This window comes from Daphnia magna, linkage group LG5 (assembly GCF_020631705.1).
Source record: "Daphnia magna isolate NIES linkage group LG5, ASM2063170v1.1, whole genome shotgun sequence".
Lineage (NCBI taxonomy): Eukaryota > Metazoa > Arthropoda > Branchiopoda > Diplostraca > Daphniidae > Daphnia > Daphnia magna.
In genome coordinates this window covers 11419099-11432230 of record NC_059186.1, presented here as the reverse complement: position 1 = coordinate 11432230, position 13132 = coordinate 11419099, and the positions used below count along the sequence as shown (strand labels likewise).

Below are 13132 nucleotides of genomic sequence, written 5' to 3'. Positions count from 1 at the left end.
GGTTTGTTATAGTTGGTGCTTAAGTTCAAACCACCTAACGCACAACTAGGGATAACGAAAAGTAATGATCACTCATCTAAAAATTTGTCCTTGTGGTTTAATGGCAATGCAGAAGCGATTTAACGTAGTTGTGTAATTATCAGATCCAATTGCTTTCAATTTTCAATTGAATTACTGTGAGAAGCTTTGAACATGAGGTCTCTTTTACTAATTTCCCCATAAAAACATGCCTGTTCGCAGTATGGGCGCCAGAAAGAGTTCAGATCATTACATTTCGTTATTCTTTGGCGTTCAACTATTTTCATAAAGCGCTTCCCTGTTTTGGTATTTTGGTGCTTTTGCTTTATGAATAACAAGATTATATCTATAAGCAAAAAACGTTCGCCAATTGATATGTTCTACTATTCTATCATTGACTTGTAACAGTCTACTGAACAGCAGATGAGTTGTGACTGAAACGGAGATTTGATTCAAAACCATGGAACTTTAGGTTTCTTATACGATTATTTTGTCAAAATGGATGGTAAACATTTCAGTTTCTTAGAACAGTTCGTATATATATGTATATATTATTATATATTCGTATATGTTCGTATATATATTTGTTAAAGAAATCTTTCGCGTCTACAAAACACAGATAGCAGTTAAAAGAATAAATGGGGTCGCGCAAGCTGTAATGCATACAAATATCCGAGGGGTATGCCAAAAACGTTAACAAGAGATTTATCCAAAGCCGAAATCATTGAAAATGCATAAGTATAATTTTTCTATCTTGTACGGACTTGGGCTTCTGCAATGGATTTTAGGAGTTTCATTTTAGTAGCTTGTTGCTCCGGAGGTTCTGGTACTGTTAGACGAAGACCCCATGTATCTAAAGGGATTGGTGAAACAAGGGCAGGGACATCAGGTCCCCTAAAAGCGTCCACGGCAGCTTCAATGGCTTTTCTATCCTCATCGGCTGCTGAACCACCATCATCGATTATGCCAGGTTTTCTATTTTTTATAATATTGTCGTGAACATAATCGTGCAGAATATTGAAATCACCCTTAATAACAGCAGTTTGTTCCTTATTGTCATCCATCGAGTTGGAAGAAGGTGATTGTGATACAGCAGCTGGTGATTGGATTTGCCGCAGTTCCGTGATGTCATGAAGCTGAGGAAAGGGTGGAATATCAACAGATCCAGAACGTTGCCCATTCTTATGGATAATTTGCAATAGGTCCAAAATGTAGTTTAAAAGTGAACTGATCAGGTAATTTGCATTTAAGTTTGCATTGTAGTTACTATTGTAGTTTGTATTGATATTCGTGTTAAAGGGCTTTGCCTCCGTGGAGCTCACGTTGATCAGCGTTACAATGCAAGTAGCAACCTGGAACACAGAATAGGATTGATTTAAGCAAACAAACATAAACTTCGGTTCCTTTTACTGAGATATTCAATAATTAAGTTTCCGGGGACTCACCAGTAAACTAATAGTAACGCTGACCATTTTTGAAAATAGACAACAGCTCTGAAAATCCGAATTTCCTTATATACCCAAAAGGGTACAACGAAATCCCTTCCAGCACTGTTCGAGCACAAATCGATCATTTGCCCTTCAAAATGATGTTAACGTACGAGATGCTTTTTACATGGAGTAACCTTAATTCGAGTTTGAGTCACGTAAGGAAATTGACCTTTTCTTTTTTATCTTTTCGTTCATACCCAATTAAAGAAAAGAAAAAAATAAGCAAATTCTCTCGGTCCTCGTGATTTGCTAATTTTTTCGTCAGTCGTTAAAGCTGTTATCTGTCGAGGTTTTACATTCTACATCCTAGGATTGTGCAAGAACTTAAAAAGTAATTTTCTTGACAAATTCAAATTTAGTCCAATCTAATAGCAGGGCAGCATCAGCTTCATCATTCATTATTATCAGCAGCCGAGTGTATAAATCGTTCATTCTCCTGATACTACTTGCGTAAATTTGTGATGCATCCGTGTGATGGTCCCTAACATTTATCTATAAAAACAAAAATAAAATGAAATGTTTTCTTTGATTATTTGAAGTTATGCTGGGCGTGCCACTTTTCAGGGAACCAAGAATAACGACATAACTTGTAGGATTTGCTATTTGTCCACATTGACCTTGAATGAATGAAGCTGATGCAATTATTTGCCTGTCACAGAGCATATTGTATCTCCTACGCCCAACTCGGTTTCATCACGATGTCGGGATCTAATAATAGTTCTTTAGGTTTTAGCCAATTAGCCAGCAAATTAATTCACCAAAACAGTTCAGTTTATTTATGGACAATGAGCTTTCTAGGTTAGAGAAGCGAAGCTCGTACAATGATGAATTTGAATAAACTGGAAAAATAAAGAAAAATGCATATATAAGGCAGCTGTAATAAAGTAAATAACGTGAAAAGGTTACTAAAGTCTTCGCGATATTATTTCCGTGTATCAATATCAATATTCCATGCAATTTAACTTAGTTTCATGCTCCCCGTTGATTGTGCCGTTCTTTTTCTCATTATCTATAATGATTACATTCAATCAGCCGTTTTGGAAGTATCACGCTAGCGCTGTAGCGTGCTGGCGCACATTTTTTTACCATGTTTTTACGTTTATTAAAAAAATTGAGGACTTACGTCAAAATGAAGTTAATTTTTGTAATCAGCGTTCAAATGCGAATCCAAATCATATAATTTGCACTAGATCTAGATTTTTGCGAAAAATGAAAAAGTGGGAAGGCTATACCCTTCTAAATTTTTCAAAATCTCCAAAAAACGAAAACTCTTTAAATGGGTTGAAAATCACAGATTATAGTCTTAATTCAATGATGATTTTTGGGTAGTGATTCATTTTTTCATTTAATCAGCCGTTTTGTAAGTATCACGCTAGCGCTGTAGCGTGCTGGCGCAAATATTTTTACCATGTTTTTACGTTTATTTTGAAAAATTGAAGACTTACGTCAAAACAAAGTTAATTTTTGTAATCAGCGTTCAAATGCAAATCCAAATCATATAATTTGCACTAGATCTAGATTTTTGCGAAAAATGAAAAAGTGGGAAGGCTATACCCTTCTAAATTTTTCAAAATCTCCAAAAAACGAAAACTCTTTAAATTGGTTGAAAATCACAGATTATGCTCTTAATTGAATGCTGATTTTTGGGTAGTTATTCATTTTTTCATTTAATCAGCCGTTTTGTAAGTATCACGCTAGCGCTGTAGCGTGCTGGCGCAAATTTTTTTACCATGTTTTTACGTTTATTTTGAAAAATTGAAGACTTACGTCAAAACAAAGTTAATTTTTGTAATCAGCGTTCAAATGCAAATCCAAATCATATAATTTGCACTAGATCTAGATTTTTGCGAAAAATGAAAAAGTGGGAAGGCTATACCCTTCTAAATTTTTCAAAATCTCCAAAAAACGAAAACTCTTTAAATGGGTTGAAAATCACAGATTATAGTCTTAATTCAATGATGATTTTTGGGTAGTGATTCATTTTTTCATTTAATCAGCCGTTTTGTAAGTATCACGCTAGCGCTGTAGCGTGCTGGCGCAAATATTTTTACCATGTTTTTACGTTTATTTTGAAAAATTGAAGACTTACGTCAAAACAAAGTTAAATTTTGTAATCAGCGTTCAAATGCAAATCCAAATCATATAATTTGCACTAGATCTAGATTTTTGCGAAAAATGAAAAAGTGGGAAGGCTATACCCTTCTCAATTTTTCAAAATCTCCAAAAAACGAAAACTCTTTAAATTGGTTGAAAATCACAGATTATACTCTTAATTGAATGCTGATTTTTGGGTAGTTATTCATTTTTTCATTTAATCAGCCGTTTTGTAAGTATCACGCTAGCGCTGTAGCGTGCTGGCGCACAACTTTTTTACCATGTTTTTACGTTTATTTTGAAAAATTGAGGACTTACGTCAAAATGAAGTTAATTTTTGTAATCAGCGTTCAAATGCGAATCTAAATCATATAATTTAACATGGTATACCTTATAAGGATGGAATGATACAAAGGTTTGAAATGTGGCCGCTAGATGGAATTCAAACAAAAATTCAAAAAACAAATCTATTATACTTCCCCAGGTGCTGAATAAATAGGGGTTCATTGGCGTTCTGTTTCTGTACCAACTGCCCTTGCCCTACTGAGTTACTGATCTAGTCCTTAGGAAAACTCCAGCTTTTTTCACGAGGAGTTTAGGATGATAAATTTCAAAAACCTGTTTACAACTAGCACGCTTGCGTGTATTCCATGTTTGACATTCAGTGCAAGTACAAACAGTTCCGTAGTTTCATCCTCCTACAATTCTCTCTCTCGTATTACTACTCCAATTTCAAATTGATTAGCTCAAATAAACGAATTCCCGTTTTCCTAGAAACAAATATTTAGATGATTTTAAAAATCCTTGTTCAGTAAACTCAATTTCGTGGTGAAAATTAGTGCAGTGTATTCGAGACTCTATCTTGTACCCGAGTCAGAAAGGTCTGAATGTCTTTCTACAATTTTACAATAGCCTTTTTACAAGACTTGAGTGTTTGACATACAATTTTAATAACTGACCAAGGAATATTACAGGTGCCATCTAGTAGTAATTTTCTTGTTGGGCAGATTTCTGGGCTGCGGCTGCTGATGCCGATGCAGCTGCTTTTGCTGCTGCCTTGAAAGCACGGAAAAACTGTGCTCTGGCTGCCTGGACGTCGGGAGTGTCTTCAACCTGCTGGGGTAAACCGTATTGGTCTAGGATAATAGGCTGGGGAGCTGCCCAAGTGTTCTGTTGAGGAGCAACCCATGTGGCTGGCTGAGGAGCGGTCCAGGTCTTTTCTTGGGGAGCAACAAAGTTATCTTGTGCAGGTGCACGAGCAGCTGCCTCTCTGAAGGAATTGAAAAATTCGGCTTTGGCAGCCTGGACTTCAGGGGTGTCTTGTACAGGTTTGGGCAAACCATACTGGACTTGGACAGGTGCCCAGCTAGTAGGGGCAACCCATTTGTTTTGAACAGGAGCAGCCCAGGATTTCTGTTCAGGCGCAGTCCAGATTTTCTTAGCAGGAGCAATTGCGTTCTGTTCTTTTGGGGCGCGGGCAGCGGCGACGTTAAAAGTCTGGAAAAATTCGGCTTTGGCTGCTTGGACTTCGGGAGTATCTTGAACAGGTTGAGGGAGTCCATACTGGGCTTGAACTGGAGCCCAGTTGCTGGCCGGAGGAGCGACCCATGTCTTTTGTTGAGGAGTGGTCCAGCTCACCTGTTGGGGCACTACCACAGGCTTGCTTTTAACAGGCTGAGGAGCATCCCAGGCTTCTTGGTTTGGTGATGCGGCTTTAGCGGCGGCTAGGGCAGCGGCATGAGCGGCCAAATGCTCAGATCGGGCAGCAGCCACTTCCGGTGTATCTTGAGTGTAATCGTTATCAACGCGGTAGCCGTTGGAATCAGCGATAAAGTTGATGCGGATCTCTCTTCCTTCAGGGCTGATGTATGCGTAACTACCTACTTGATTTCCCCGGGCATCCCTGTGTGTCTCAGCCGCTTGACCTGGATGAGAATAGCCATACTTTGCCTGACCGTACCCGTCTTGAGATTGAAATTGACGGGCCACTTCACTCCCGCCTGGTTGAACCCATTGACCGGAAACGGCACAGGCCAACAAAAGAACAGCTGCAGCCTTTTTTACCATACAAATTGAAAATGTTTAAGTGTTTAATTTAAAAATGTAAAGTTTTTAATCTGCTGGAAAGACTTACCGAAATTTTCATGATAACTCGCTTGGTAGAGACAGAAGAGCAGTTAGAGAGGGTTAGTTTGCTTTTCTGGGGATTGCGATCTGCTTATATAGTTACCAAGTCGTGGGTGGACCCGCCTTGAGCAAGGTCTTCAATTTGAAAAAGTCTTCCGTGTGTGCATTCCTCTTGAAGGTGGAAATGCCTCCGCCCATCTCACGATACATCCTAAACACATCACGCCGGAGCACAGTGACACGAGTCTCCTATCGTGACTTTCATATGAAAGTTGAATCTGATTTTAAACAATGACCTTCGGTTGAAATTATCAAGGCGTTGCATACTAGTCAAACCTGTTTATTTTTTGCTTCTAGCAAAGAGCAAGAAAAAAAAAAGGCGCTTCACCGAGAGACTCCTTGCGAATCCCTTAATAGGACGGGTTACCTTTGTGTGGATGAGGCGAAAAGATGGAGCTGAATCTTGACAACGCTCAAAGGTCATTACTTTTACTCTCCTCCTCAAGTCTTGATAAGGAAGCTATAGGAAGAATGGTTGTTAACTAGGATAAAAACCTAATTTTACTACAGGCTAGATTTTTGGGTGTGGTAAGCTGAAAGGGAAGGGTCACCAAGAAAACGAGAGCAATGCTATAGTTATTTCTCGTTTATTTATGCATCACTCTTTGCGATGTTTGCGATGTCCCTGAAATTCTCTGAAGCTTTGAGAATCGCAATACCTTTACCTCCCACTCAATAAGAGCAACACGGTCTCTCACCTTACCTGGCGGCTACAAACTCACATCATCATGACTATATAAACCACACCGAAATCTCGAGAAAGAACATACCAATCCCACTCGCCGCTCTTCAATCTTCTGCACGCGAATAATCATGAACATTTCGGTAAGTTCTTTTAGACAACGTAAAATATGATGATTACAGTTTAGAATTACAACAAATTAAAATTTCTGTTACAAAGGTTGCAGCTATTATTCTGTACGCTTGTGCCGTTTCGGGGAAATGGATCCAACCTAACACAAACGAAGTAGCCCGTCAATTTCAATCTCAAGACGGATTCGGCCAGGCAAAGTACGGCTATTCTCATCCAGGTCAATCGGCTGAGACGCACAGAGATGCCCGAGGAAACCAGGTAGGCAGCTACGCATACATTGACCCAGAAGGAAGAGAGATCCGCGTCAACTTTATCGCCGACGAAAACGGTTATCGAGTTGATAACGATCACACTCAAGAAACAGCTGAAGTGGCTGCCGCCCGATCTTCTCACCTGGCTGCTCACGCGGCCGCTTTAGCTGCTGCCAGAGCAGCGTCGCCAAACCAAGAAGAATGGGATGCTCCACAACCCGTTAGGAGTAAGCCCGTAACCATTCCTCAGGAGAAGAGCTGGGTTGCTCCTCAGCAAAGCTGGTCTAATCCCCCGACCACCAAATGGGCTTCTGTTCAAGCCGACTATGGTCTGCCCCAACCAGTACAGGACACACCTGAAGTTCAAGCAGCAAAGAATGAATTTTACCAGAGTTACAGAGAAGCTGCAGCTCGTGCGCCCCCGCAGGAGAGCGTGATCGTAGACCAACAGAATCACTGGGAAGCTCCCCAACAGAAAACCCGGATCGCTCCTCAGCACAACACTTGGGCAACCCCTCAATCATTTCAACCTTCATCCAGTGATATTGCCCGTCAATACCAATCTCAAGACGGATACGGCCAAGCCAAGTATGGTTATTCCCACCCAGGCCAGTCTGCCGAGACGCACAGGGATGCCCAAGGTAACCAGGTGGGCAGCTACGCATACATCAGCCCTGAAGGAAAGGAGATCCGTGTCAACTTCATTGCTGACGAAAACGGTTATCGAGTTGACAATGACCACACCCAAGAAACAGCTGAAGTGGCCGCCGCCCGATCTGCACACTTGGCCGCACATGCCGCGGCCTTAGCAGCTGCAAAGGCAGCTCCGCAAAACGAAGAAGTATGGGATGCTCCGCCACCGGCCAAGAGTAGAGCGGTAGCAGTTCCTCAGCAAACAAGATGGACCACTCTCTTGAATGAATATGCTCTCTAAGTGACAGGATAATTGCCTAGAGTCGCCAAACCGTGATAATTGATTAATTTTCTTTTATAAAATACAAAATTCTCTTTTAAAAATAACGAGTTATCTTTACAATCACGTGCTTCCATCGTCGTGCGATTGGTCAAGGCATTTGTACAATAATCAAGAATGACCTGAAAAAGAAACTTGTTTAAAATTGTATCGAAAAATTTGTTTGACTATAGTCTTATAATACAAGATAATGCAAATTATTGAAATACTGGCATAACCAGCTTTTCGCTCATGGCCTGGTTACTTTCCTAAGGAGAACAAAAATTAGAAGTCCAATTATGTAATTCTGTAACAAACTATAATCATGCTTGGTTTCTAACATGACGTTAGTGACCATGAGGTAAGGGCCACCGCAAATCAATGACATAACAAAAATCAGTACATGGCCTAGTCAGCTAATTGAACAATGATACTTTTTATTCAACGAAGCCTTCAATGTATAGCATTTAAAACCGTAGGTTTTCTCTAATTTCGACCAAGTATATTCGTTACTCAATAGCAGGAATAGCCTGTAAGGTATACACCACGATAATACTAACTCCTCCCAAAAAACCTCCTTATTCCTTTTTGTCTAAAAAAATAAAAAATATAAAAAAAAAGGAAGACGCCTTTTGAGATGAATAATTGCCCGAAGTGTAGAACTCAAGGACGTTACGCCCAACGATTAAATTATTCTACTTTTCCATGCTGGTATCTTTAAGTAACCTTATTCCAAGTGCTATCTGATTAAGTCTTACGATTGACAATTTTTCGAGATACTGCAAACCGCAAATTGTGTAAACGTCAAACGGGAAACGTTAAAAAGTATTACAAAACTAAACTATAAATCGAGTACTGAAACCGGCAAATGAACCTTGAGCTGGTTTCTCCATTATAGATAATAAGAAAAAGAACGGCACAATCAACGGGGAGCATGAAACTAATTTTAAGCAAATGGCAACGACGACACCAAACAATGAATTGCAAAAAATGTTGAGCTTCTGTTAGTGTTTTTTTTTCCCTTTCTTGGTTGGAAATTATGCATACACATTTCAAAGGAGAATGTAATCGAGTTTGATTAAATACCGTAGTTCCTATTTCTGTTCAAAGTGAGATTTAGGGTGCAACGATGACTGATTTCTCCCCGCAATGGACCAGATGACGTTCCAATTCAAGACCGCTGGTGCTGGAGAATCCACACTTGCATTTCACCGCCTCACTCAGGGCATAAACAGAACCTGTAAATACAAAATGCGATTGTTTTTTTTATCGTACTAGAAACTAATTCATACGTAGGTCGAAGAAAAAAAAAATCTATACTCACCGAGAATTGGACCTAATTTTCCTTTATGGACCTGATTCTGGTGTTGTTTCATGGCGATGCAGCAGCAAGTTGAAAAGCGACAGAGAGTGCAACACATGTATCCAGTGAAATGATTTTTCTTCTTCAAAGGCTCTTTGCACTCAATGCACAGATTGGCCGTAAGAAGCATCTCTTCCGCCAGAGTTACATTCGGAAGCCGGCGGGCTACACTTGTGTTCGGTATATCTTGTAGAATATCTTTAGAGTACGTCTTGACTCCCGATTTGATTCCAGACGTTGATGTGTTTAGGGAACAAGAGTCGGGAATTGTAGACATCAAATCGGACGAAAGTGGTAAGATTGTCATGATGGATGGGTTAGACTGGATCATCGTTTGACTTGGCTGCATAAATCTACTGCCGTTTGGTTTGTTTATGACCGTGTAAGAGAAAGGACGGGCACGGGCGTTCGTAACTGCTGATGTATGATCCGTGCGGACGTGATACCGTAACTGGTCGTACTGTTGGAAAGTCAAAACACAGCGTTTGCAAGGATGGCGATTGGTCAGCGGAAGATGATTCTTCAGATGTTGCAAATATTGCATATGGCCTGTATCAAACCCTTTAGCTACATTGTCACCTTTCGTGTCAAATGTATCGAGGCACAACGGACATAACAAATGCAAGCTTTTCTTATGATGATCATAAAAATGATCGATCAACTGCGAGTGAACAGACGTCTGGAATTGACACACGCGGCAACGATATGGCATCTCGCAATATACATGCGTCTTTTCCAGGTGATGTTCTAACAGACGAAGTGAGGCAAATCTCTCGTGACAGATTAAGCATACTATATCTTTAACCGTGGCAACGTCTTCTCTCGACTTTTGAACCTTTAGATTAAGAAATTCCATGAATATTCAACTCACATCTTAAAAGAGAAAGTATATCCTTACAGTGAACGACGAAAGAAAAGTGTGGCGATTTTCTTCGTGCCCTTTTTTCTGGCCAACCGTAGCTAGCGTATCCAAGCAGTAGCTGCAATGTTCTTTCCAGTCCTTCCTGTCGGTCACTGCGTCCTCTACCAAGTGCTGCCTCAAATGCATCATCATTTCCAAATTGCTTTTCGTCACCTTGTGACAGTTCGCGTGCTGAACGATGTGTTTTTACGGATATTAGACTATAAGCTCTTTAAAAAGTTAAAACTGGATGTATGGCGCCTTACTTGACAAGGGAGGTAAGTGGGTAACACGGTTTCCTCATTCTTTGGATCGCATACGGTAACCTCTTTGCTTGAATCTAACATGGTGGCATAGTACAAAGTAGTACGCGCTTCTTTCGCGTTGCTTGCACCACTGGATGCAGAAGCATCTTTGCTAGTTGATGAAATGGGCCGTTTCACAGCTCCTGCGCACGTAATGGTGGTTTCGTTCGAAGAAACTGTGTTTTGTAGGTTTGCTTTGCTTTGGTTAATACTCCAATCTTTGAATGGATCAACCGACACGATGGGTAGTCGCTTGACTAATGGCACACCTGTATCTGCCCGAGCCTGTGCGCTAATATCACGGATAATGTTGTGGAACGCGTCAGACGATGACTGACCGTTGATTTCTCGCCAAATAAGCTCATCAAGAAACTGCTGAATCGTTGCTGTAGACAGAAGGGACAAGGTATTCTGGAACACCTTCGGTACCGTTTTACGGAGATAATCCATCACCGTGCGATTATTGAGGCGGTCATCGGCTGGTACCGTGTTCAAGTTTTTCTGGACAACGTGACGAAATCCCAACTCTTCGAGGGCAGTACGATCTACCGTGAAATCAGTAATTATGATCGCTTTCTGGTTCACCCACCTAAACAAAACTCGTTTTTATTATTCTTTCAAAATTGCCAGTAATGTTATTTTCTACCTTGGAAGAGGTTCCAGTATTTTGGTGAATCGAGCTCGACTGCGTGTATCTCCAACGATTGGTTCACAGGCACGGAGCCGGAGTTTTCTCGTTTCTTGATCATAGACGCCAAGCACTTCAACCTTAACGTCCCGCCGCTTTCCATCGGTTGACGTTGTTCCCAAAGAAATAACTCCAACCTCAACGCGACCGTTCTTGGAACCAAACAACGGAGTGCTGTTGTGAACTTCAACCGTACAAACACTTCGCAACATGGTATAGAACAGGCGAAGATAGAGATGATCTATTTTCACCCACTGTACTACATTGGCGACAGTGGTCTGGCAAGCCCAATGGTAGATCAACTTTAACAAAACAGTTGGTGAATGAGCCGCATCTTCAAATATCGATTCACGAAAGATGGAAACGAAATTGCGATCGCAACACTTTGTTATCCATACGTAGCCTCCACTACTTGATAAAAATTGTATTAGAAATTTAGGAAGTGGTTCACAATCCATAATTTTTCTAACCTGTACGGAAATTTATTCTCTTCAGCATACATCCTAAGCTGTAAAGGGACCGGTGTTGGGTTCCCGTTACAATGTGTCCGACATAAGCCGAATTGCTGACTTCGTAGTAGCCCAACTTGCATTAACCATTCAGCAAAGCGACGACCATCAAGGACTAAACGACTTTTGACAAACGAATCTGAAAGCAAAAATAAATAAATTTAGAACGTTTCACGGGAAGCTGAATGAAAACAAGCAACTTACCTAGAGCTTCTCGTTTCTTGGCATTCACAGCATCAGGAACTGCATTTGCAGGGCGAACAACGACACAGAGTGATGGAGTGGTCTTGGACAAGAGTTTTGGATCTTCTGTATTGTGTCCAGAAGGGACATTCTTTGCTGGAGGAGGAACATTAGAAGGCAATGTCACTACAGTCATCAGCTGATTGGACTGTACAGTTGCAGGTGCTGTGGGAACATCTGGTGGTTTATTGGGCTTTGTTGCATTAAGAGATGGATTGTTACTAGTCTTCTTGGCATTCCCACTAAGCTGTATGGGTGGGGTAACCAACACAGCTTGGGAAGCTGGGGCAACTTTAGGAATTTGAACAATGTGGGGAACTTTGACAGTTGGGGCAACCTGGGAAACCACTACAGCTGGAGTAACTTGTGTTACAATTGGTGGGTGACTACTGTGAACCACCTGAGAAACTTGTACAGTTTCAGCAGTGTGTGACAATGGTGCTGGTTTCTGTTTTTTTGCAGTAGTTGTGGTGAATTGTGAAAGTAACTGTGAAGCTGGAAATGGAGTTTCTTCAACAACTGGAAATGAAGCTTCATTAACAAATGGTGGGGTTCCTTCTTGGGTTGTTGGTATTTGAACTGGAGATTGATTGACAGGTACCAGAACTTTTGTTGGGAGAGAAGGTGCAGTAGGAATAGGAGGTCGGACCATGAACAAATTAGGTCCACTTCGAGGATTATTAAGCAACTGCTGCGCAACTGATGGTGTTAGTTGTGTTGCCGGTGGTACTGGATTTCTAACTTTAACCAGGTAAGTAGATTTCACTAACCAAATATTTCCTGTTTTTGTGACTGAAGAGCCTTCTAGCAAATATGGTATTATGTAGTTCGCCTACCAAAATTCAAAATAATTTTTTACCTTTCTTGATCTGGTTGGCTTCTGACAAGGCTTTCTCATATTCCTTTATGGCATTTGAATAAAAGTTCACTTGAGCTTCACTCAATTCTTCTTCACAACAATCAACTTCCAAATCGTCTGAAAGCGTCATGTTGACGTTATTCTGTTCGTTCTCTATCTATGATATCTAGATTTAATTCATAAAATTCAAATCAATGCAATCTTGGAACTAGTATTTTTGTACGCTGCAACAAACAAACATGAATTTATCAAGCGTGTGAAAGCACAGACTACGAAGTAAAGACTACGATCGGGGCTAGGGCTGAGAGGAATGATCAAAGCTATGCTCGTCCTATGCCGTATGATGGCAGCGTCGAACAGAACTTTCTGAAAGCCATTATTTTTCCTCGTTTGCTTACTGATTTGGGTCTTCACACACCGTAAACTTGTAAGTAAACCATTAACCTTTCAATGTTGTA

The 13132-nt window shown here is 40.7% G+C and overlaps 4 protein-coding genes across 7 annotated transcripts; 1 reads left to right on the top strand and 3 right to left on the bottom strand.

The window, feature by feature from the left end:
* Positions 1 to 727: 727 nt before the first annotated feature.
* LOC116923419 lies at positions 728 to 1590 on the bottom strand. Its single transcript, XM_032929873.2, has 2 exons — positions 1464 to 1590; positions 728 to 1370 (listed from the first exon to the last, which is right to left on the bottom strand). The coding sequence occupies exons 1-2, from the start codon at positions 1488 to 1490 to the stop codon at positions 768 to 770; spliced, it is 630 nt and encodes a 209-aa protein (XP_032785764.2). The 5' UTR covers positions 1491 to 1590; the 3' UTR covers positions 728 to 767.
* A 2833-nt stretch (positions 1591 to 4423) lies between these two features.
* On the bottom strand, positions 4424 to 5897 carry LOC116923417 (pupal cuticle protein). The gene is made up of 2 exons (XM_032929871.2): positions 5737 to 5897; positions 4424 to 5657 (listed from the first exon to the last, which is right to left on the bottom strand). The coding sequence occupies exons 1-2, from the start codon at positions 5746 to 5748 to the stop codon at positions 4584 to 4586; spliced, it is 1086 nt and encodes a 361-aa protein (XP_032785762.2). The 5' UTR covers positions 5749 to 5897; the 3' UTR covers positions 4424 to 4583.
* A 156-nt stretch (positions 5898 to 6053) lies between these two features.
* Positions 6054 to 12979, bottom strand: LOC116923414. 4 transcript variants are annotated; one of them, XR_006646770.1, is made up of 10 exons: positions 12675 to 12979; positions 11777 to 12619; positions 11534 to 11711; positions 11022 to 11471; positions 10337 to 10964; positions 10068 to 10262; positions 9131 to 10004; positions 8893 to 9044; positions 6157 to 7804; positions 6054 to 6082 (listed from the first exon to the last, which is right to left on the bottom strand). XR_006646770.1 is itself a non-coding variant. In XM_032929866.2 (9 exons), exons 1-8 carry the CDS (start codon positions 12802 to 12804, stop codon positions 8923 to 8925), a joined length of 3420 nt encoding a protein of 1139 aa, XP_032785757.2. In that variant the 5' UTR covers positions 12805 to 12979; the 3' UTR covers positions 7962 to 8075; positions 8893 to 8922. The 4 variants fall into 4 exon arrangements, 3 of the variants coding, with proteins under 3 accessions (XP_032785757.2, XP_045029678.1, XP_032785758.2); XM_032929866.2 differs by lacking the exons at positions 6054 to 6082; positions 6157 to 7804 and adding an exon at positions 7962 to 8075; XM_045173743.1 differs by lacking the exons at positions 6054 to 6082; positions 6157 to 7804 and adding an exon at positions 8224 to 8398.
* Positions 6473 to 8027, top strand: LOC116923416 (pupal cuticle protein). Its single transcript, XM_032929870.2, has 2 exons — positions 6473 to 6614; positions 6691 to 8027. The coding sequence occupies exons 1-2, from the start codon at positions 6603 to 6605 to the stop codon at positions 7786 to 7788; spliced, it is 1110 nt and encodes a 369-aa protein (XP_032785761.2). The 5' UTR covers positions 6473 to 6602; the 3' UTR covers positions 7789 to 8027.
* Positions 12980 to 13132: the final 153 nt, after the last annotated feature.